The sequence below is a fragment of the Thermobia domestica genome, chromosome 7 (genome assembly GCF_964235325.1).
Source record: "Thermobia domestica chromosome 7, izTheDome1.hap1.1, whole genome shotgun sequence".
Lineage (NCBI taxonomy): Eukaryota > Metazoa > Arthropoda > Insecta > Zygentoma > Lepismatidae > Thermobia > Thermobia domestica.
Genome location: NC_137460.1, coordinates 175,996,680 through 176,023,084, shown reverse-complemented (window position 1 = coordinate 176,023,084; position 26,405 = coordinate 175,996,680). Strand labels below are relative to the sequence as shown.

The 26,405-nt window shown below is 33.9% G+C and overlaps 2 protein-coding genes across 4 annotated transcripts in view; one reads left to right on the top strand and one right to left on the bottom strand.

Moving 5' to 3' along the window:
• Positions 1–315: 315 nt before the first annotated feature.
• Positions 316–4,746, bottom strand: LOC145689421 (uncharacterized). Its single transcript, XM_081763578.1, has 3 exons — positions 4,547–4,746; positions 1,989–2,229; positions 316–486 (listed from the first exon to the last, which is right to left on the bottom strand). The coding sequence occupies exons 1-3, from the start codon at positions 4,744–4,746 to the stop codon at positions 316–318; spliced, it is 612 nt and encodes a 203-aa protein (XP_081619704.1).
• Positions 4,747–5,594: 848 nt separating this feature from the next.
• The window catches only part of LOC145690578 (uncharacterized), a 622,228-nt gene continuing 601,417 nt past the window's right edge, over positions 5,595–26,405 (top strand). For all 3 annotated transcript variants that reach the window (XM_081765603.1, XM_081765604.1, XM_081765605.1), the window contains exon 1: positions 5,595–5,718. The gene's annotated coding sequence lies outside the window, so the exon portion shown is untranslated. The remainder of the gene's footprint in view (positions 5,719–26,405) is intronic.

Sequence of the window (26,405 nt, the reverse complement as noted above, 5' to 3'; positions counted from 1 at the left end):
GATCCGGAAATTCGCTCCGTGTACGGCCTCGCATCTCATTAGGCGTTTACTCGACCTCATAATCCTGCAAGCATATTGAATTTCAGTTGTAGTTGCCAAAGGATTAGCTCCAACCCACGTTTTGCAGGTTGAGTCAGATTGACTACGTGGGGGCTTCGCCCTCAGATCCAGGGGCGTAAATAAGGGCCCCGTAGACCCTGCATTGCGGGCGGTCTCAAGCCATCAGGGGCCCCCAAATCGCGAAGTGGGAAGTAGGGAAGGGCCCACTCCACCCTGTCTGCGGGAGGGCCCCCAAGCCTTTAGTTACGCCACTGCTCAGATTCCCTTCCCATACCACTGCCCATAACTTCTTTTGCTCCACCCTCCGTCCACGTATACAGTTATCCATGGTATACCATCTGGATCTACATGGCCCTTTTCAATCGCTAATCTTCTTTCTTCCTCTCCAGCTTCTTTCATCTGACTCCAAAGAGAATCTGTCCACACCTACAAAAGATATACATTGTTTTAGAAAACATGACATATCGTTATTTTGTTCTAATTTTAATTCATTATAAATCTCATTACCTTTCTACTTTGAGTGATGTCAATAACGAACAAAATAAATTTCCCTAGTCATCGAGAATGTGACTCAATTTCTCTACGATTGTGCAGAAACTATACGGATAAATAGTTATTTTTTGTCTCTGTATGCTTTGTCTGGTATGTATTGTAAAGACTAGCAACGTTCAGAAAATTTCAGTTTGAATTTTACTTTGTATAAAATGTAGATAGCGATTGAGGCTTCACCTCTTGGCTCCCACATATGCTCACTCTACGATCTCGCATCTAATAAACATAAAATCATCAATGTTTGGTTAGCCTACGGCCCTGCACCTTATGTCCCTGCAAGAGTGCTGAATTGCAGTCGAAATACCGGGTGGCCAAATAGCGTTCTCGCTTGCTGTGTGGGAGATTCGGGTAATATTTCGTGAAAGATCAATATTTTAGATTTCACGTTAATTTAGATTAAAGTCTCGTATGGCTCCGGTGCGCAACCATCTCATCATACACACTATAAAGTATTCTTGACAACATCAATATGAAAATTCCACTAGAGCAGCAAAACGAGTGTGATCCACAATTCGTTATATGGCGGTTTACGTAGGTTGAGGATCATAACGAGACTATGCTATGGTCGCAGAGTGGTGCAAACTCCGAAAACGTAATCAAAAACTCCTAAATCGAAGTTTCAACTTTGATATTTCTCCAAATAGATAGGTTAGATTAGTATTTTAACCATTAGGAACCCGGTTTTTTTTTTTTGGGTCAGATGCATTATACTGAAACTCCACCCTCCGTCCACTCTAAATATTTTCCTTCCACTTCCTTCATTCCACCATTATCGCTTATTTCATCATTACCGCCTTCCTTAGTCGCGGTGCAGAAGAAGAAGAAAAATAAGATTTTCTCAAAAGCAAAAGTAATTTATTATAAATTCGTCATATTTGATCGCTATCAAAGCTGAAATCACCGATTTATGTGCAAGTTTTTTCTTTTTCTTTTTAACGATTAATTTACGTTTTCGAGTTTTCCACATTTTTGGCAATTGAAACTACTACGTTGCCCTTGTAACCAGGTCAGCAACTAGAAGGGGGCAATGGGGCCAGACCTCCCTAAATTTTTCATGGCTCACAGATCTCAATGCATCATATACTATATTAACACAAAAAATCATGAATTTATATATTTGTAACAATTATTTTAAGACTTGGGCCCCCCTAACATTTTTATGGCACCCCCAGACTTCTATGGCTGGTTGCGGGCCTGCTTGTAACTAAGATTACTTTCATTGCGCAAGTGCTATTATGATAAAATCTTCTATACAGAACTATATCAATGCAACTATTATATTAGCTACTTGTGATATTGTTGATAAGTAGGAAAGTCTATTTTTCAGGTTTTTTATTTTCTGGGAAGACCAAACGGATTTGTCAATTATTACTTACCGGTTCCAGATCTTGTTCAATCTTGTTGAATAGTTTGAAGCTCATACATGGGATATCCATAATACTGAGGAATTCCTCTAGATGAGAATACCCACTTCCAATGGAAACAGTGCCCCAAACAGCCCCAGTATTGATTACAGATCTTTTAGACTGTTGTTCCTCCTCCGTAGAGTGACATACTTCGCGTTTGCACACGCGGCACTTGAAATAGAGGTAAGACACTACTCCTGAACGTCTTTCTCTATGAAAATCCATTTTTCCTAAAACACATATCTTTCTGTGGTTTTCTTGGAGCTTTATGACCACTTGAGAATGTGTCCCAAATTTACAATTCGATAGCCATTTGGAAAGTCATTGCGACTAACAATCTCTGTTTCGGGCTCCACTACAAGAGATGGTAGAGACTCAGTGTCAGAGCTGAAATGACATAAAATAATAATAATAATAATAATAATAATAGTAATAATAATAATAATAATAATAATAATAATAATAATAATAATAATAATAATAATAATAATAATAATAATAAAAATTTGTAGAAATGAAAATGAAATTTATAGAAATTTAGTGCTTATATGTTGAACGATATGGCTTATATGAATAGGGTGAATAAATGAAGGACAGATGGTCAAAAATTACTTTTTTCCTGTATGTAGGACTAGAAATGTGTTTATCTTTTTAAAAATTCGAATTAGATTTTCTTCTCTATGACTATTAAATTATCTCCTATTGTCGCTCGAAAATTAAACCAGAAAAGTAACTTATATATGAAGTTCAAATGTGAAACTGGTTTTGTTCTTTCGTTTGCAATTTAGATAGATTAAAACAGTGCAATTTTAGACTCGGTTTCATGACTTTTTGGGGAATAACCAAGAGTAGAAAATCATGTGGAGTAAAAGCCACGACGAAAAAAAAAAAACCACGTTGAGGGCAAAAATCACGCTGCCGGAATCTTTGATGTAAACAAACAACTGAATGTTGTTGTAGGAGGCTGAGTCCCCTTCAGGTGTGAGTTGACCAAGTATTTCTAAAAATTATTTAGTAGGAATAATCTGTAAATTAAGCGTGATTTTTTAAAAAGCTTTCCACTAATAAATTGCGTATAGATATAATTACTTTTTCCTCTAAACCTTCAGTTACAATGAACATTTTAGCAGGTGATTTTCCTCGAAGTGTACATATTTTAGCAGTAAACCATTATAAAATGTATGATAGAATGAGTCGAGTAAAGTACATTTCTTCAAGTCTGAAATATTAATAGTCCTAAAGTAAAATAATCGTTTAATCCTTATTGTAATTCTATATGTTGTCAGTTAAATTCATTCCTAATTTTTATTTTAGTTGTATATTATAACAAGTATTTGTAAAGCATCTAACTCAGGTGAATTCTAAACAGTATCAAAGAAGATGAGAAGTGTATTAGAGTATATATATTATTGAACCAATAAAAGTAAACACTTAATAAATAAGGTAGAATACATTTCCTAAAATACCTACATATACAAACACATAATATTCAGACATAAGATGCAATATATATATATCGCTGGTCTAGTGGCTAGCACGTGCGCTTCGCTTCAAGGGGTCCTGGGTTCGAGTCCCGAGAGGAGAGCATAGAACGATTATGGTTCGGATTCCATGTTAACCAGTAGGTCCATGTTTCATATAGCCTCGCTGCTGACAAGGGACGCTAAACTAATATATATTTATGATCAGAGAGAAAAGTGAAATTTGCCATTGCTTCATAAAAAAGTAATTTAAACAAGAATACTTATGATATCTACTGACCCTAATTTCGATTTTTGCAAAGTTGTCAAGATCAACGGGTTATCAGTGATCGATTTGGAGGCAATACGGAGAACGTCGTTCTCCATTTACCAGAAAATCGAATATCCGTTCCCCTACTTTATTTCGTTCTGGGACGCGTTACCCCGGAATCTTAGATAATAATTTTGTTATTCAATCTATTAGAGCATTTTATATTAATACATAGTGTTCCCCAACTTCCAAATCGACTACTACAGGTCGTAAGATATGCAAAGATCCTAAAAATAGTGATTTTTTTAAATGTGGCATATTGTTCCAAGCCCTTCATATATAACATTGCGCATAATAGTATTATTATATGTATCGCTGTATAAAATTAAACTCGCAAATGTTTCACGTAATTGTATTTAAAAAAAAATAATACACCTAGCAATATTATAATAATCCACTAAAAGATTAGTGAAACATGTTAAGGGTACAGGGAAAGAACAGGGCTAAGTACATTTTTTTCTTCGATTTTGAGATTGCACCCATTTTAGACTACCCAAAATGGTAAAAAAAAAAATTGATCATTCCTCTGTAAATTGGATGTTAAAAGCAGCTATATACGTAAACAACACGCTCAGTCAGACTACAAAAATAGTTTTGGTATAAAATCAATAAAACTGAATTTACAATGTTCTTTCCCTGTATACATTTAGATAGAATGATAACAATTTTATAAAAGAATAATTTTATGTTGGTTCAAAGTAATTAATAATCAGGATGGAAAGTAAAATAAATCTCACCTTTCTTTATCATCTGATTCATCCCTTGCAATTGGAACCTCCATAGAACTTCCACTTGTTTCTTCCAAAGATACACAAACAGAAGTGTCACACTTGGAGCTATCTTCTATTTCACGCCTTTTTATCCAAGATAAACGAATAGCCTTAGAAAGCTTATTTCTCTTCCTACTTCTGGAAGGACATCGCCGCGTTCGACCCATTTCTAAAACACTAGCTGAATAAAACTGTGCGTTGGTAACTCTGTCAAGACTTATCCAGACTGCAAGAAGTTCCGAAAAAAAAACGTCGCCTGAAGTGGGAGGCGCCACCTCACAAACCAAGAGGGTGGCATTTTACATATTACGAAATTATTTCATGTCTTTTTTTGAAATGCATATGTCTATATCCAAAACTGTGGTACCAATCAAAAGATAAATATATAGGGATTTGCCTGATATGCAATATATAGGTATAAATAAAGTATTTTCCACAAAAATAGTGCTCTAAACTGAAAGTTTGCTCCTCATACGGAATTCAGTAGTATCAGCAATGCACTTTTCCATTTTCAATTAATAATAATTTAACATCTGTCACGATATTGACGCGTATTATTATTTTATGTCAATGAGAAATATGGAAAGAATCATATACTTTTTTAAAAAAATGTTTCTGACAATTGATTACAGAGAAAGACGTAATAAATATGCATAATTAATAATTAATTATGCAGTAATTAATTATCTAATTTTGTATAAAATCACTTTTAATCATACATATAGTCAATGTAATTGTGTTTTCATGCAGACAGAACATGAGTAATGCATTAATATTAGTAAATCCAAAATGGCAAATGTCCCCTTAAGGTTTGAAACTAATGAAGCATGCGCATTGTCTTTTTCAACGAATATCAATTGTATCGAAAAATGTAATGGAGGGTCTAAATATATGAATCATCTTATCTTTTTTATATATTATAATTTATATTTTATTCGCTGTAGTAATTTATTATTTCTACCTAGTAATACATTGATTGTTCTGATAATTAATGATCTTCATTTTAACTTACAGGGACGGGATAAACCAAAAGTGTTATGCTTAGATTTTTACACTAAGGAAATTACAGAAACACATATGATAAGTACTCGGTTCGGAGCTTGCATATCTTGTCATTCAGCCTTGACATTTATTAGTAGGTACGTGTTTCTAATATTTAGGTCAGATTTTCACAAACATATTTTACTTAGTACTTCATACGAACCTGAAAGTAATATAAAACTTACTGAACTTTACATTATATGTACATCACAAGTATTTACAGCGTTTAAATATCGAGTCTTGAGAGCACGAATGGGTCAATCCATCTGAAGTGGTCCAAAGATGGTGAAAATGGTTGATCGACCATCTCCGAAAATTGAAGAAATTTTAGTGTGATGAACCTTTATATGAGAAGGTCAGTAACATTATTCCCATTGTCGTATATACAAGTGTTCCTGAATGGCAGCCATCTCTGTTGTCGGTGGAGTGCCAAGTTTTGCATTTGAGCGTGTATGAAAACTACAGTTGCTCAAGACGTACGAATCAGACAAACATCAAACAAAAACAAATGTTTACAGGAGAGACTGAGGTACACGGAGAATATATACTCTTGTTTCTAAATAAGTATGCAGGGTTGAAAACCAATATGTGAATTCACCAGAAAAAGTACAGAAAATTATACTTTTAAATGGGTTGTATGTCGGAATAGCATAAAGTTTGGGGTTCATAACTTTTCTGCTGAATACTATTGCATGTAAAGAGTCTGCAGAAATATCGATACCTATGATACTACTGGTACCGTAGATTTATAAAAGTCCGAAAGTTGAAATTTGTGACTTTGATGCCATTTTTGGGGCGCAATATCACAGGAGGGCAAAGTGCTAAAAGTTGCTGCTTAGACCACAAAGTAATTCTGTATGTGAATAAACTATTGCAAAAAAGAAAAAAATGACTGATATTACATGGAGAAAAAAGTGAGGACATGGTAGAAACGCAAGGAAAGCACGTGCGTGACGATGGTGGTAAGACGGAAAAAGTTAAATGTTTGAGTACGTTTCATGTTAGATCTCAAAAACTACGAATGGTGCAGCTGTTAGGCTCGCTTTTGTCTGCTGGACATACGACATTTGTGCTCTCAAGACTCAATATATATATATATATATATATATATATATATATATATATATATATATATATATATATATATATATTCGCAGGTTTTAAGGTCAATGTGATATTAAAGAGTAATTAGAGTAATTAAAGAAAATCATATGTAGTCACATTGACAGATTTTTAAATTATAACATATATATATCTTCAGAAATGTGTATCGTTTAATATAATTGACTTTGTATTTTAGTTGAATACAATTATAATAAGATTTTTGATAATTCTTGTATGTTTTGAATGTATTTCGAACGATTTACGTTATTCGTTCATTTTTTAAAAGAAGGCAATTCGAACTGCAATGTACTCTAAAATTTAAAAAGTAGTTTGGTCTACTTACGGTTCCTTAGTAAATGTTTTAATATCCTAAATTATTTTAGATAGCTGTAATTTGTAGCATTTCAATCGTGATGTATGCTTATATATGCATTATAAAGCCATCACAGGCAAATGTATGGATTGATGTAAGAGAAGCATTTTTTTATTGTATTTAATGTCTAAATAAGTTCACAGGCAACTTTTCGCAACTCAACTGGCATTTGTTTCACAGAAAAATATGCGTTCTGCCTTTCTAAGAATTTTCTCTTCTGCAAAAATCGTAAATTTTCTTAACACATATATAACTATACTCATAAATAACGTAGATATACCACTTACACCTCGTTTGAATTATAATTAATTAATTGGTATCAAAGTAAGTCTAGGTTGAATACTTTCAACCTGAGAAACAACACAAGTCAGTTTTGAAAAGTTATCGACAAAAATGTTCTTTTCTCAGTTTTATTTGCTTATAACTGTACAGAAGTAAACGAATATAATCCTGCGGACAAAGCCCACCATCTGAATCACCGCATGTCATAATCTAGACGGAACAATCCTGTGAATAAATATACTCAGACACGTATGAATGGATCTAGGGGTTCCGGACCCTTCCCCTTCGGAACCAGAAATGAAAATATTAAGGAAGGATGAAACAAAAAGAAACGAGGAAAAGAAGAATCAGCGTTAAAAATATAAAGCTACAGGAAGCGTTTGGTTGCCTTTCCTTATGAGGAGCTTTGTGTACAGGAAACAGGGGGTCAAGTTGAAAATTGATATTACTCTAACAGAGCATTCCACATTCCATTTAGCTCCATGCTAGTGCTATGGAGTACAAATGACGATCAATAAACTTGTTCGATCAGACAGACTCTCAGGTAGAACTTAAGAAATGCTTACAGTCACCAATAATATGAGCCGGCAACATAGATTCCAGTTACACTTGTTAAAGAAATGTTCAATTTCGCGGCAACACTAATTAATTTTATAGAATATTTTTACTGCCGAAAGAGATCTCGTTGTTATCCTTGAGTGTATTAAACGAAGATGAGAAAAAGAAGAAAGAAGACAAGAAGAATCGAATTCGAATGACTGTGGCTTTATTTTGGTTATTCCACATTGGATGCATTTCACCACTTTCAATATTAAAATGTAGACTGATAATAAATGGTTGTATGGCATTAGTGGTTAGGAAGAGTATTGCTCCGTTAGCCAACACAAGGACACTGTTATGCCTTGCACTATGGTTTACCTTGTCAGTCCCTCCAGCTACACCCCGCTCGAGTCCACCATGCAATAGTACCATAAATTATTGCATATTGGACCCGCGCACAGACTCACTTAGAGTCACCGACAAAGTTTACCTATTACAACCATCTCTTGACCTATGTAACCCAGAGTCCGGGGACCAGGATGTACTGGTGTTACCCTGTGTAAAGGCACAATATTGAGCTGTATTAGCAATATATACTGTGTATATATAACATAACTTATTCACTATCCTTTTAGTTTTATGCACATTTGTCGTATTCTATTTTCAGGCTTATGGAAATTCACAAAAGCACAAAGATATCATGTATAATTACGTATTTATATGGTATATCAATTAAAAAGTTCTACACGTTTTGCACAATTATGTTTTATATTAATCACATTATTTCTAGATTGTTAAAGGGTCCCTTTTCTTTAATAACGCGTCGCGAACTATTCTCCCCGGGAAAATCCCTTTCAACCGTAATTTATCTGAATTTTTTGGTTTCTGTCCATCCTCTTCGTATTTAGCCACACTTTCGCAGTATCTCTGTTTCCGTTTATGACATTATTATTTCTTTTTCGTTAGAATTCACTTATTAAAAGTAGTTAATAATTTTTTCACTGACGAATTAAATAGATTGAAGCACCAAGCCACTGTTGAACTTATATGTTTCGTCCTTCGTGTTTTCTCCCAGAATGAATGCACTGTTGGCAGTCTCTCCTCACCGAGTTGCTCCCAGCCACTAACAGAACGGAGTGGATAACGTAATAGTTAAAAATAGGCATGAAGCACTGTGGTTAAGAATGCAGAGGGAGTGAATTTCCTTTTTGGGTCACATTTTATAAACATATTTGTAGAAGTGAAAGGATTTTCTGCGTCGCAAAGACGCACACGTACATATACACTTTTGTCTGTTTGCGAAGAGAAATTTCTCGGAGCTGCCTTTATACGAGGTTTATTTAGAAAGTTAAAATGTTTTAACTAATAATAAATGAGTTATCCTTTAGTGTTATATAGGCGCTCGACAAGACGTTTTTTTGAAAGAACTAAAAAATAAACAGAACCCTTCAAAATTGTTGACTTCACTGCACTAGTGTGTAGATATTTAAGCAATTCTTCAACATCATTTATCCATTGGTCTTTAAAGGGTTAATCCATAGTCTTTTAAGTTGGGCGACGTATAAAAAATTTTAAAGTTCATTCAGAAATACCATTAAAAACGCAAGGGTCATTTTTGAACGATTTTCGGAAATTACGAAGGCCATAAAGTCTTTTAATGTTTTTTTAAAGATTATCATAGTAAACACATTAATATTCACTAATAGTTTTCATTCACATTATTTCCTACACAGCATGATATCATAAATTTGATATAGTATTACTTTTATTTAATCCTATTCAATAATATTTAGTATTATTTAACATTATGTACTGTTTTTTAGTATGCACTAACTCAAACACTTAAAACAATAATTAGTATATTACAAAATACTTAACACTATTACATAACACAATTACTTATACAACATTTAACTTATTTTAAAATGTTATTGTGATTATCCAGATCTATAGAGTATATTTATTAACATTTAACTTAATTATAATTTTTCAAATATCTAATATACAATGAATAATAACATTCTATTGTATTCATTAACGAAATTGTTTCAATACACTATTTGAAACAATAAAATTTTGCAATAACTACACGTATATATTTCATTATTTTGTAACTAAATAAAACTTTTATCAATGAAATAGTATTCGCAATTAAGTTTAATCGACATAAAAATCAATAGCATGGTACTAATACTACACGAAAATATCACATACAAATCAAATTGCAATAAAAAGACACGTAAAATTTTCAAAATTTTAAATGCATCATCACACATTTTACTTACAACTACAACAACACTAATTAATTGATACTTTACATTTATTACATTCCGGTTAGAAATTAACCAGGAATGGACCGAGCAGTGGATGGTTTGTTAGACCATTAAATTTTTATAGTGCCTGTTTTTTTAATTTGGAAGATACCATCCACATTATTCTTATAGTTCTTTGTTTCCCGTTCCCGAGATGAGGGTTAAAGATAGAATAAAAGGTTAATATTAAAGAGAATATAGACGGGTATAATACGAAAATAGCCTACTCCGTGCTTTAAACAAATATAAAATTGCCCAAATTGGGAGGGAACCTGATCTTATGCCTTGCCGAGCCACTTGGCATATTATTCCTTCTTCAATGAAAGGCTTTAGCCGTCCGGAAGTTTCATAGTGGGTCACGGACGCCTACTAACGCCAACACGATATATAACATAATCAAGTGTTTTTACGCATTTTTTTCATCCCAACTTACTAAGTTTAGGATTTAGAAGATGGTTTAGTGTAAACGAGAAAGCATAACTGGAACAATTAAGTTCATCTATTAAATATTTCAAATATTTATTACATTCTACCAATCTTTTCACTAACTTTTTGATATTTTCGTTTCGACTTTTGCTAGAATTGAATACAGATAAATTTACTTTCACCACATCGCTAAAATTCACATGAATTGTTGTGTCACGTTTACACGAATCTACGTTTAGACAATTTGGAGTTCTGGACTCTAATTCTTTATCATGTACATGCTTTTGGCAGGTTTTCACCAAAGTTGTCTAGTTTTTGAAGTTGGTTTCCAAACTTTCATACGATCTATTGAATGAGTTTTTAATGATTTACCAGTAAGTGGGTCTATTAATTCAAACACCTTGTTTGTAACCTTTTGTTTACAAAGTAAAGGCCCTTTGTACAAATGAAAAAACTTGCTAATTTTTTTATCTACAGCTGAACAAAAATAACTTTGAAGCAAAAAACCAAATCATTTCCTTTTATAACATATTTGCCTTCTTGCGTTTTATTATATTTTTCATTTCTTTTTCTATTTTTTTTCTACGAAAATCCGCCATTATAAGTCTATTTTCCCAATTTAGAGGTTCATTTTCATTATTTTTATCATTTATAACAATTTCGAAATGCCGAAATACAGAATATTGCGGTTGCATTTTTCATAGGAAACATTACATAATATTTACGAAATACATTTAATACTGACAAAGCAACTTTGCATTATAGAATTGATTTTTTTTTATTTTTAGGAACTACCAAACTCATTGCAGGTGTCTAAATTCCAAAAATACTAACAATCCGGCTTAACAAAATTAGATTTTTTTCCAACACCTACTTTTGTTTTTTTCAGCACAAAAACAACTTTAGATGGTTTCATTAACCAGAACGCGGCAAACATAAAATCACAAGCGTTGAAATGATTTCTGCACATTGCATTTTCTTTGAAAAACAATATTTCAATGCCTATTTTTTATTTTTCGATATTACTGATTCCAATATTGAACAAAAAATTACTTCACTTTCTGAATTTAGATTCAAAACAACTTGCTTTTAATACACTGACAATGAATTTTACTTTAGAAAATTGAATCACTACTTTTTGATTTGTGCTACAATCTTCACATTTTTTGGTGAACTTTTACAATGCAGAATGTTATTTTGAAGATCACATCGCGCACCGTTTGTACTTTTCAGATATAATTGTTTTTTCACTTTTTCCGTATATTTTGACTTTTTTATTGCACTGTGATTAAAAGACCATTTAGTACTGGTTGGCTTGATTAACCTACATTTTGGTTTCATTTTATTTTTAGTTTTAATTTTATTTGTGTGTGGTTTACTTATTTGGCGATTGAAGATTTTACGATTTTTGTATGATTATTTCTATTGTTCACGTTTGATGTGTGACACCTCTTCTTTTTGACTTGGATTTACAACTTTTTTGAAAACTTTTATTGAACAAGGTTTCTTCACGCGTGCTCAATGTTTTGCTTACAAATATTTATATTTACATTGCATTTGTGGCGGTTGGTACTTTTTGAAGAAATTTTACAAATAGATATTAGGATTCTGCAGAATGAATACATCATACGCTACATTTTTTTACTTTTAGCTTCGACCTGTATAATTTTTGTTTATTTCGGCGACTTTTTTATTACAATTTTGCAAATGGTCATATTTTTTATCGACTTTATTAAAAGTACTTTTTAGTTGACTGTAACTTTGTTGACAAATTGTTGTTTGTTTCTGCCATGGAACTTGAGTACCATTACTTTCACTAGGCGTATCTAATTTTGAGCTAGTCTCACTTTTTTCTGGGTTTATGACTTTCATACAAATGAAGGTGCAAGACGTTATACGGTTTACCTGTTTAATTTGTACTTATTTTATAATTAACTCACAGCTGATACCATTACATTGCCTACTGCTAACCGGAACTATTACCACGTTCACAAAGCACACACAAGTATTGCTAACGGGAATGCAATTTAACTTATTTGCCGATGACGTCCTTGGGAAGTATTCTCTTTCCCACAAAACAGTACCCTACTAGTGAGTGTTGGCTTACTTTGGCCTTTACTTTCATTACAATACACAAATACATTACTGTACTTTTTCGTCAGTCTGCATGTACAGAACGTGTTAATGCATTTCAATACATAGTGCAACAAGCAACTAACTTTTACAACGTTTGTTTGCTGATGAACGCTGGACATATTATTAGTTACATTTGGCGTAAGGACTAAGCAATTAACATTTTTATGAACAGCTGGTATGTACTGTCTACTCTTTTGCTTACTTATACAAGCACTACTAACGACTGCATCATTTACAGGTAACACTACAGTATTTTTAGCTACTTTCGATATTTCATTAGTGGCATTAAAACCTTTATTTAATTTTGCACAAGATTTTCTGAAACTTTCTTCGCATGAACGTTCTACCTTACCTACTTCAGTTTGCTTTTTTTTTTAAGTTGGAACGTAAATTTGTTATCTTTTTCGTGATTTTCTTATTAAATGAAGTGAAACCTACTTTAGTTCCTTCCGTTATTCTGTCTAACCTATTTTGCACTTCTGCTTTAGATCTTTTCAACTTTTTTCACATTTGCATTGAACTTTTTCGATTTTTCAAACTTTTCTTTCAATTTCGCATTAGATTTTGTACGTTTTTCTTTCAAATCTGCGTTCTATTTTTCAAACTCTTACCTTATATTCAGTGACAAATCTTTAATTGCCTGTAGCAATGTTTGTAAATTTAGATTTTCACTCTCAGACACGTTGACAATTTAAATACACACAATAGTGAAGAAATAACACTAACAATTAAAGTACCGTTAGTGCATACTAAATCAACTCAATATTAACTCAATACATATACACAAAGTTACACGTAAACACAATCATATACGTAACTAAAGGTTACATCGGTCCCGTTAACGGGCGCCATTTTGTGGCTTTCTTTTTGGGTTATTCCACATTGGATGCATTTCGTCACTTTCAATATTAAAATGTAGGCTGATAATGAATGGTTTTACGGCATTAGTGGATAGTAAGAGTATTGCTCCGTTAGCCAACACAAGGACACTGATATGCTTTGCACTATGGTTTACCTTGTCAGTCCCTCCAGCTACACCCCGCCCGAATCCACCATCTAATATTACCTTAACTTATTGCATATTGGACCCGCGTACAGATTCACTTAGCCCACCATCTGAATCAGTGTGCGAATTAGATAACCTATATTGGGGGGGATAAAATTAGGCCAAAGGACATAGTCTGAAGGTTCAAATTTCAAAATGAAACAATAAATGCCTTACTCCCCATATATATATATATATATATATATGTGTGTGTGTGTGTGTGTGTGTGTGTGGCATGTGTAATAAATAAGAGATTTATTAATTTAATAAATCTACCGACAATAACTATGCACATATATATTGTGTGACATACACACACCCCACTAAACCTTTCTGAACGTGTTTTAATGTTGTACTCACTCTTGTCCCCGTAGCTCTCTAAGGTTTATTTAGTTAATAATTCGGCTCGAGCGATAGCCATGATCACAAGCATATGTTAATTTTTCCACTCATATTGAAAGCTTCCACTTTGCATTAATACATACAAGTTGCGAATAGAAACCTACTTCAGTCTTGTGAAAACCACTAAAATTATCAGTTAAACCGGACATTTTTTTTCTTTTTAAAGAAAATCTAGATGTTAGCCTATCAAATAAGAAATGGATTGTTGCTGGTCCCGATTTCTCACATCAAGGTCAAATCGAAGGCCAAATATTGAAAATCTCTCAATTCAAATTTCGAGCTTGTGCTTCTACTTCCCGCTAAAGCTGTGCTCATCACGACTTTTTTCTCCAAATATCGATTCCATGATGGGCACGGAAAGTCAACACTTAAAAATTACTTTACTGTTAGGTTGAAGATGAGCTGATTCACTATGGGCTACGTTATTCAAATAAAGTAAAACATTACACTGAAGTTTTTCAGACAACATTAATTGCGTGGACAGCAAACTGTACAGCGAAAAGATGGAAAAATGAAGGGTTAACTTTAAAAAAACCCGCTCCAGTTGAAATGCTTATACAGACATGGACAATGACACGGAGAACCAGTCGTATTAACAAATGCGGAAACAAATCTTAAATTATTCGCTTATTCACCTAAAAATCACCTTCATTAATATGTCTGCTCACTAGGAGCGTATCCCCCAGCGTGTACGTTAACATATACTTACGAGAGAATACCTATATCTCAGATTTTGAGTACAGTTTCAAAAGTTCATTTCCGTAAACTGTAAAAGCAGTGATTACTATGCTAATGATCACAAATTAAATGCAACTTTTGAGTTGCATACACACAACCTACTAGGGAATGAAGACCATGTGCTAACAAAGAGTACACTGGAAAATGAAATAACATGTTATAACAAAAATTAAAATAAGATGATAATCGATACAAATATAGAGGATGAATATGACATATCCGAACTTCGCCAAGTATGGTAGAAGAAGCTATTTGTTTACTTCTTCTTGGCCAACCGTTAAGAACATTTATAAATCTATATGTGGCTTTGTTATACGCAATTAGTACATTCAAATTCACAAACGATGACGAACTGAAGGGTACGAAGGTACAGTTGCAAGTAACAACCGTAGTCATCAGGGGCGTGTAATGCATATTACCGCTGTTACCGGCGGTAACAGTAAAAATACGGCAGTTTTTAGTTGTTTTCATATGTCTCTAAATTTCATCATCAACATGGGGAGATGTTTGCATATTTTCCTTTTCTTTCTTTTTTAAAAAAAGTTCGGACGGCCTATGCCGCATTTACATTGCCAGCACCAAATAGGAACTTACTGTTGTTGATACCGTAGATTTCAGAGGTAACGCGAACCCCGATAGCGGTCATTCACTCCAGAAGCACCATTCAGCGTGCTAGCCAGAAGCCTCCTGCGCGCTCGTATTTGGACGTTCAGAATGACCCTTATGTTACCGTTCGGCTGAGTGGAACAGGAAAAAATAGGAACTTTCCCTGTCAAAACAAAGAGAATCTAGAATATCATCAGCGTTTTTACTCTACTCGCTCTCCACTCTCTATAGGATCGAGCTGGCAGTGTGATCCAACTATACCGTTTCGTTTGCTTCCTAATCCAAGTATGGAAACTTGGCTGTGATTTCCGTATTCGTAAAGTTATTTCATTGTGTTAACAGTTTACAATTTCATAGTAATGATAATTAGAGTGAAGTAAAGATGTTTCCCGGTGCTCCTTCTAATTCGTATATTTATTATTATTTAAGATTTATGCTAATTAAGTTGAAAATATTTTGTTTTTAATTTAGTATAGAATACTTTCGATTCAGCAAATTTCCAGCTCTAGCCTCTAGCCTACTAGTTGAATTAGCACTTTGATGCAGTTTGATGTGTTGAAAAAGAACTGTGCAATCGTCTTCATACCATAGTTTAACTGTCCCAAATTATGTTTGACAGTTTGACTAGTTTTCAATACGGAAAACTTGTTTCTCAAACATACGATGGAGCTTCGGTTATGGTTGGTGAGGTAGGAAGCAGCAGCCTCTTGTTAAACAAAGATATACAGAAGTCTATTCTTTTTTCATTATCATGCCCATAGGCTTAATTTAGTGTTAGAAAATTCCGTTGACTGTACAAAAGGGTGTAAGTTCTTTTCTAAAATTATATCGTGACTTGCTTCTTTATTCTCGAAGTCTTAAAAAAAATGCTTTGGACTATGTAGTCACATTCCCGTATCCAGGGGGGTTTACGGGGACGGGTCCCCCTAAAATTTTCACGGTAGGCTTGCAAATGAACTATAATCCAAAGTGATGAAGTATGAAAAGTTTGGATCGCCCCCCCCCCTACATTTTTGGCCTGGTTACCGGCCTGTGTAGTCAACAAAAATATCCCAACAGCCTCAAACACAAGGTGGAACTATATAAGTAGGATAAATGATGTGCTGTATAGCTTTAAAGATGAACTGTTAGGACTCTTTAAATCCATGGCGAAAACATCGACGAATGAGATTCTCAAACTAGAGTTCGTGCAGCAAAATTCTACCAAACCCTTCAAAGTTTTGACTTCGATCTTTTACTTGAACTGTTTTATGTTATAGGATCAAGATAAGAAATCTTCTTGTTCAAGATCTTACAAAAGGAAATCCATGATGTAAGTTTTTGCAGAAAAAAATAGGTGATTTTGAAGAATATCTAAGATTATTGAGAGACGGTTTCGATTACATTTAGTAAAAAATGGAAGAACCTGAAGAGCCACACTTTTCAAAAAGATCAAGGTAAATGAAGTGGCATTTGACTCCCTCCCTAAAAAATCGTTGCCAATGCATTTAGTCTGAAATGATTGATACACTAAAAGAAAAAAGTACTAGATTCTCTGATATTGAAAAACTAGATATATATCAACAACCGGTAACAACTGTGAAAGTGTCACGCCACGCCACTGGTAGTCATAATAATATAGTTCTACTAAACAACGTTGAAAATAGTAGGTAATTAGGTGGTAAGTAGAAATGACCAAAACTGAACAGTTTACATCGATCATTTCGAATTACAGCTAGAAGATTAAATTTACAAGAAATAACAAAAATCAGTGAAATTTGGAGTTATACTAAGCATAATTTGAGGGGGAAAGCGAGCATCCCCGGTGGGGATACTTCAGCTGACTTCTTTGGGGGGGGGACAAAATGTGATTGAGGGGGGAAATTCCCCTCATCCCCCCCGGTAATTCGCACCCTGATCTGAATCATCGCATGTCATAATCTAGACGGAACAATCCTGGGAATAAATATACTCAGACACGTATGAATGGGTCCAAGGGTTCCCGACCCTTCCCCTTCGGAACCAGAAATGAAAATATTAAGGAAGGATGAAACAAAAAGAAACGAGGAAAAGAAGAATCAGCGTTAAAAATGTAAAGCTATAGGAAGCGTTTGGTTGCCTTTCCTTATGAGGAGCTTTGTGTACAGGAAACAGGGGGTCAAGTTGAAAATTGATATTATTGTAACAGAGCATTCCACATTCCATTTAGCTCCATGCTAGTGCTATGGAGTACAAATGACGATCAATAAACTTGTTCGATCAGACAGACTCTCAGGTAGAACTTAAGATATGCCAACAGTCACCAATAATATGAGCCGGCAACATAGATTCCAGTTACACTTGTTAAAGAAATGTTCAATTTCGCGGCAACACTAATTAATTTTATAGAATATTTTTACTGCCGAAAGAGATCTCGTTGTTATCCTTGAGTGTATTAAACGAAGATGAGAAAAAGAAGAAAGAAGACAAGAAGAATCGAATTCGAATGACTGTGGCTTTATTTTGGTTATTCCACATTGGATGCATTTCACCACTTTCAATATTAAAATGTAGACTGATAATAAATGGTTGTATGGCATTAGTGGTTAGGAAGAGTATTGCTCCGTTAGCCGACACAAGGACACTGATATGCCTTGCACTATGGTTTACCTTGTCAGTCCCTCCAGCTAGACCCGCTCGAATCCACCATGTAATAGTACCATAAATTATTGCATATTGGACCCGCGCACAGATTCACTTAGAGTCACCGACAAAGTTTACCTATTACAACCATCTCTTGACCTATGTAACCCAGAGTCCGGGGACCAGGATGTACTGGTGTTACCCTGTGTAAAGGCACAATATTGAGCTGTATTAGCAATATATACTGTGTATATATAACATAACTTATTCACTATCCTTTTAGTTTTATGCACATTTGTCGTCTTCTATTTTCAGGCTTATGGAAATTCACAAAAGCACAAAGATATCATGTATATTTACGTATTTATATGGTATATCAATTAAAAAGTTCTACACGTTTTGCACAATTATGTTTTATATTAACCACATTATTTCTAGATTGTTAAAGGGTCCCTTTTCTTTAATAACGCGTCGCGAACTATTCTCCCCGGGAAAATCCCTTTCAACCGTAACTTATCTGAATTTTTTGGTTTCTGTCCATCCTCTTCGTATTTAGCCACACTTTCGCAGTATCTCTGTTTCCGTTTATGACATTATTATTTCTTTTTCGTTAGAATTCGCTTATTAAAAGTAGTTAATAATTTTCTCACTGACGAATTAAATAGATTGAAGCACCAAGCCACTGTTGAACTTATATGTTTCGTCCTTCGTGTTTTCTCCCAGAATGAATGCACTGTTGGCAGTCCCTCCTCACCAAGGTGCTCCCAGCCACCAACGCAATGGAGTGGATAACATAATAGTTAAAAATAGGCATGAAGCACTGTGGTTAAGAATGCAGGGGGAGTAAATTTCCTTTTTGGGTCACATTTTATAAACATATTTGTAGAAGCGAAAGGATTTTCTGCGTCGCAAAGACGCACACGTACATATACACTTTTGTCTGTTTGCGAAGAGAAATTTCTCGGAGCTGCCTTTTACGAGGTTAATTTAGAAAGTTAAAATTTTCTTAGTTAATAATAAATGAGTTATCCTTTAGTGTTATATGACCTCGAAGACTGTATGTTTTTCAATACTTTTTTTTATACTCTTTTACTTGAGATTCTTTATAGTTTGTTATTAAAATATTTACTAACATATCCGATTTTTATTGTCCTAACAAACCAATATGGATACGTTGCCAGTAAAATAGTTCAGATTGATTGAGCCCCTGGTGTGTAACCACAGTGTATCGTCACGTTCCCCCTTTTAGGAAATCTTGGCTAAACGAACTAACATATGTTACCAGTAAAATAATTTAGAATGATCAAGACACTGGTGTGATAACCACAATATTTCGTCACGGACCCCCCTATTACAAAATATAATCATGGAATAATATACGTGCCTGATATACTTAAGACGTTCAGTGGCAATAATAATTACAAAGAATAAGAAACGATTACTTTGAACTTTGGAAACGTGAATGAAATAGTCTGGTTCTGGATGAATGTATATACAGGGTGTTAATGAACTATACCGACAAACTTTAAGAGATAATTCCTCATATCAAAATAAGAGAAAAGGTTCATATGGACCTATAGCGAAAAGTGCATAGTTTCATAGATAGGACTGTCCAAAATCGCAAAAAAGCAATTTTAAGAGGCCCTATTTCGAATTCCAGAAACTGTGGATGGTGATTCTTATCAACGCAAAGAAAGCCACGCATACACAATCCAAAAATGCGTATTTCATCAATTTTCAATAAATGTAACGATTTTCCCTACCGGCTGTAATTCTCAGATATGCTCTCAATAGAATTTTCAAATATACTCTGATTTCAAGGAGGGTCCAAACTAGACAAGAGGCCTTGATAACATTAGACATCCAATGCTTCGGAGGGAAGTCGCAAGTGTTAGGAACCAGCAGCTCCATGTTTGTGTGTGTTTGTGTGTGTTCGGAATAATGTGTAATGCGATGTATTTCGTCAGGGTACATTTCACGTTTCCTTCACTTATAAGTGTGAAGGAAACCATCGCATCATGCGTTTTCCCGAGTACGAGAGACCGTGCTGCTGACGATCCTTAACACTGTGCCAAGTGATTCCGTGTTCACTGCTATCAAGGATGATCATTTGCTTACTTTGGACCAATCATAAAGTAAGAGCACACTTCATAATTCGGTTGATGGCATGTCTGGAAATTTCACCCTGCATGAAATACTCTGTACATCAATTGAACATTAATGAAATATGCATTTTTGGATTGCGTATTTGTGACTTTCTTTATGCGGATAAGGACCACCATCCACTGTCTTTCGAATTTAAAATAGCATCTCTTGAAATTTTGCTTTTTCGCGATTTTGAACAGTCCTAGCTCTGAAACTATGCACTTTTCCCCACAGGTCCATATGAAGTTTTTCTCTTATTTTGACGTAAGGAATCACCTCTTACAGTTTGTCGGTATAGTTTATTAAAACCTTGTATAGTAGTCACGTAAACAAAAGAATATGGCAAATATTATTCCATGATTATATTTTATATTAAATTATTTCCTGAACATGAACTGTAAATATTAGTTTCATTAATATATGAGCGGCTCGGGTAGAGATACTGGTATGTGACATCTTAGTTTCGAGTATACTGAAAATGAAAAATCAATGTTATCATACATTGCAATATAATGAAACATAACAAACTCCTTTTTCCTGTCATCTGCAGGTATATTTCCGAAATTAAACTCTTTACAAACTGTTTTGTTGCCCAACCCCAAACCATTTAACTTAATAACTCAATTTCACTAGAAGTAGCACTAATCATTGTTTTTACTTTAGCTGCGCACATGAAGAGGATTTGAATTAGGTTATACAGTACTTATTTTTCAAATTTGTGTTCTGTTTTGTCTTCGGTACTTTTAATATTATATTTGACTTTATTTGAATGCTATTACAGTGATATTATCGAATAAATGAAAATAGTAGAACATGATTATTTCTCCACAAATGAGGCTAGTCCGTTAAGAGAATTCCATAAAATTTACATTACTCAGAACTGATGCGGTAGTTGTAAACCCATCTATCCGATTATTTTTTTCTATTTTTGAGAATGTTGTATTGTAGAGACTAGACGTAAATCGTACAACATGCTAGATTTTTGTTGATCCTTTGTTAACAGTTTTTCAATGCAAGCTAACTTATGGAGTAGTGAATCATATGTTTCACAACTTCTAAGAAAAATGAAATAATGATATTTGTTCTTGACCCTTAGAGTACCCTTTGTGGCAGGCGAAAATTAGAGAATACAAGCTAGAACATGGAGTGAACAAATCCAAGATAAGTTGGTATCGAGTGTTGTACAACAGAATGTAAATAGTAGCCATGCTATAATGTTTACCACAATATTTCTTAGAAAAGGAAAACAGAAAATCAATTTACTTACTATTTTAGTGAGAAACTTGACACTTTATGTTCTCAATTAGTCTCTCCGTTTTCAGTAGTATACTGAAGGTTCCAACACAAGGGCTATTTTCAAGGTGGACTTCAGTCATCCAGTAAAACATTCAATTCACGTGAAGAGATTACGTAAGAAATAGTTTTTCCAGTAATGGGACAAGCACGTCATTTAAAGAAATCAGAACTGACGTGGGGGTGACTGAAGCATATTGCAGTTATATACACTGAATACAAAAGTATTAATTGTACATGAACATATGCTTATTCTCGATCTCCTGGAAGCCTAAAAATTGAAAATAAGAAAACTTCGTCAATATTGTGGTAGCAATTAGTATCAGAATCCAATAAAACGAAACTGGATTTTAAACCAGACATTTTACTGGAAGTGCACACAACAAAATGTAGAAATTAGGCGCACATTTTTGTAGTGATACAGAGCTTTATTGTAAGAAAAAAAAACTGTCATGCGCATCATTTAACTTAGAACTAGAGAACATATTTCAAGTTATAATTTTATACCTTTCTAAGATTCTTTTGACAGTCCTCACTCATTAAATAGTACTTCTACTTTTCTCAGTTGAAACCATTTAAAACAGCGGTAAATAGTCGTTACAAAAAACAAAACAAAAAAAAACTGTTCACATCTTTATAACAACAATATAAGTCTCTACCAACTACAAACCTATTTGCGCAAACTCAAGTTTTAATGAGTAATTGAATTTAATAGTGTTGTGATATTTCAATAGTGTTTTCCTGACCATATGTAGTTTTATGATGACATCGTTATAATCCTAGAAACATAAATTTAACACGAATATAACAAAATGGACAAAAAGAAGCATATCTAGATATGTCAAAACGGTCAGAGAGAAGAACTATCTATACGTTAGACATAATTATTTTAAAATAGTGATATTGGCTCTTGTATATTTCAATTAAGGCTGTATTTAATCTCATGAGTTTCATTCTAATTTTCATATTTTTCATAGTAACATTACTTAAATAAATACAGTAATAAGTTATTAAAATAAAACACAAGACCTTTCCTAAATTTGAGTTTCAATACGATATTATGAGCAAGATTCTTTTATGTTTCTTGAAAAGGAAATGCACACATAATACTTGTATTTACATTTCTAGATATGGTTACGAGCATGGCGAAAGTTTAATACGAAAAACATCTCTAAGGAATACAGATATTTTGCCACAGACCGTTTTGACATATTTAACATTTGGAACGAAGGTAAACTATTAGTAGTATTGAATTTGTATTGTAACTGGTATTAATATAACATAATGAACGTAATGGTAAAATCGAAATAACTCTAATATCATTCATTTGTGATATTAAATAATGGCTAAGCTCTGAGCATATACAATATTATCAAATCTATAATCCAACAACGACAACTAATAATAATTTTAAAAAACAATAACAATAAATACAAATATATTATACACTTCTTATCATGGCTAATGATTGCACAGATGCTAAACAAGGCCTACTGTTTAAAATAGAATCCGAGTAACTCATTATTATCTTTTGATACTCTCCTAATTAGAGTAGAAAGAAAGATCACACATTACAAATAATAGAATTTGGATACGAAAAGGTTCAATGTTTCTAAATGCAGCTTCCCGTTTCTGTATATATAATAATTAAAGCCTGGAATTAATGGCGAAATAAAAGCCCGAAAATTGCTGGCAAAATTGCAAAATAAACACACAAAAATGGCAGCTAAATTGGCAAAATAAAGCAATCACGAACTTCGGAGGAAAATAGATACTTAAATATGTAAAAGCTATATTAGGCTATAATTCGTTTACTAATCGAATAAAATGTTTAATTTTGTACTTGGTATTTACCACTTAAAATTCTGGAAACTTGCGCAACCCGTGAAGGGACGACATCTAACAATTCATTCGTCATTCTTCGGTAGTAACAATGAAACAATAACTTAAAAAAAACACTATCACATTTTATTCACTCGCGGCTACATTAGCACAAACATTCAAAGCACAAGAAATATTAAAGTGAAGTCATTTTACACTACACTAGCAGTTAATTTTCACTTACGAAAGGTTTTTCATATTTTTGTTCTCTGAAATTATTAAAATCTTTTTAAGGTTTTCAAAGGAAAGACTTTGTCTCCTGTCAGAAAGAATTCGTTTTAGATGTGAAAATGACCTTTCCACATCTACAGATGTCACTGAAGCACACATTGAAACATGTAATTTGGAAAGGATCCATGTCACTGTCAATAGTTGTATCAGCATCACCTTCCACAACACTAGCGATGTCCTTCAATTTTCCAAAATCTGGATTAGCACTTAGGCCGAATGTACTCGCCCTTGTCACAGATACAACACTCAAATCGTTGAGAGTATCATTGAAGATTTTCAGAGAACTAACGAGAGTCTTTTTTTTTTTTTTAATTTTCAAGCTTGGCAATAGCATCTGGTAATTTTGCAAAATGTGTTGCAATGAAGACTGTCTTTTTTCAAGGAATTGTTCTTAAGCAAACTTTGAGCAACCTTAATTGAAGACGCATCATCCTCATCAAAAGTATCAATGATTCTTTTGATAGGTTCAAAGTTTTAGCATAATAGAGAACAGCTGTAATCCAGGTACTCCATCTCGTTAAGACAGGCTGTGGTGGAAGCGGAATTTCTGGGGCTAATTCGCGAAAAGCACTTGTTCGCGAGGGAGCTTTCAGAAATACCTTTTTCACATTTGACACAAGAAGGTCACCGTCAGGAAAATGAGAACGAACTTCCTCTGCAACTCTATGTAGCGCATGTGCCAGACAGGTGAGATGCAACATACGTAGGAATAGAACCTTAAGGGCTTTTGCTGCACTTTTCATGTATGTAGCTCCGTCTGTGACAAAAGAAGGACCTTATCGTATTTTATACATTCTGGACACAGAATACTCAGCAATTTTGTAAAACCCTGTGCAATTGCCATGCCATTTACTTTTTCCAGAACTTCTGATGCAATCAAAAATATTTATGTGCCTTCTTGCCCTCCCAAAGTTTCAATTACAACGTTGGCAATAGAACGTCCTAGAATATCGCAAGTTTCATCAATTGAAATCCATATATTTTTGTCAGCAACACTTTTACGGATATCGTCAGTAGTTCTGCTGTACGTGCTATCAACGTAAGTCTTTCTGAAAGATTCACTTGGAACTTTTTGTTTTGTGTATTTCTTGAGAAAGTTTCTAAAGGAAGCATTTTCTAACTTCTATAAAGGAATGTCCGCGTTAATTAAAGCTTCACACAGATCATTGGCAAAACTGTTAGTACGCGAAGCGGGGTTCGTGACTGTTCCAAGCAGATTTTGAACCTTTTCACGAGCTGATTTGCGTATCCTTGCATAATTGTCTTTTGCAGTGCTTATATGGTGTGTTACAAAATAACGCTTTTCAGCGGAAACGACAGTATCACATAACTTATAAAACAGTACAGAACCGTCTGTTGAAAACAGTACGACCGAACTCCCTCACAAATTTTTCCAACTTTTGTTGCCTAGAAAGACCGGCATCTTGAAATACTAAAACGCACATAAATACCAGTTCTGTATCACGCACGCCTAAGATTCACAATAACTGCCCACCTGGGTACTTCTTGAAAGTAAGCAACTTCGTTTGTGATTCCAAGAACCGAACACTGCTTCAAAATTCAAAGAACTGAATAGCATCCCCACCCCTCCACTTGTCACATTCCAACGGGAATAGACCAGTTATTATGAGACACCGAGATCGTTTGGTCAGATAAGAGCGACTCAGATCTGTGGTATGTTGTTTTTCATGAGTAAATAAAGAATAGTGGAAGAGAAAACCTATGACAATGCAACAAATTGCTTCTAAATTCTGAAATTGCACTTTTCCTGAAAATATGAAAATTGCAATAATGGCAGTTATGGCATTTTGCCATTAATTCCGGGCTTTAGTTATAATATATTTGAGATTTAATTTATTTCTTTACTGCTGTTTGCGTCCCTTTACAATTGCTGTTATATGCAACATTTTAAGATGAAACGTGACTTCCATTTGTGCGTTCAAAATTTTCTGATGGTCTAAAAGAACGTTAATATTAAACATGAATCAGTACTGTTTTTGATAATTTATGAAAAAAATTGTAATCGTCGTTTTTCAATATTATCAGCATTAATATATATTTTCCTTTTGATTCTGAACTACCAAAAATCTTAACCAATTGTGCCTCACAAAATTAACAAAAGGTACTTGATATTTGGATCTTGTTTCAGGAAAAATGTTTATATGTTTTTATTTCGAATGAATGTTAATTTCCCTTCATATTTGTATTTACAGTGTAATTACGTTCTTTTCATTTGCGAAAAAATAAAGTTTCTATATATACTCACACGTCCTCTCATAAGAAAAGATAATTGTAAACAACTTTTCACCTTTGTATTGCAGGTTAAAGAGAAAAATAATGCTAATGCTATACTTCTTACAGTACTGAGAAAAATAATCTAGTCACGTATGTTCCTCATCATAGACTCTATCTAGTTAAATGTGTTGTCTCTTTTTATGATTTCGCCAAGTGAACTTTGTGGTGGACAAACACCGTGTGCGTGGGTTTTCTCGGGGTTCTCCCGTTTCCTCCCACTTTCTTCATTCCACCATTTCATTCATCTCTCATCTTCACCGTCTCCTTTAGCCCAACCGGCATAACCGTGGGACGTAAAACTCAAAAATTTCATTTTTTTTATGATTTGACCAATGACAGTGACCAGTCAGATTAAAAGAACAGCATGATATCTCT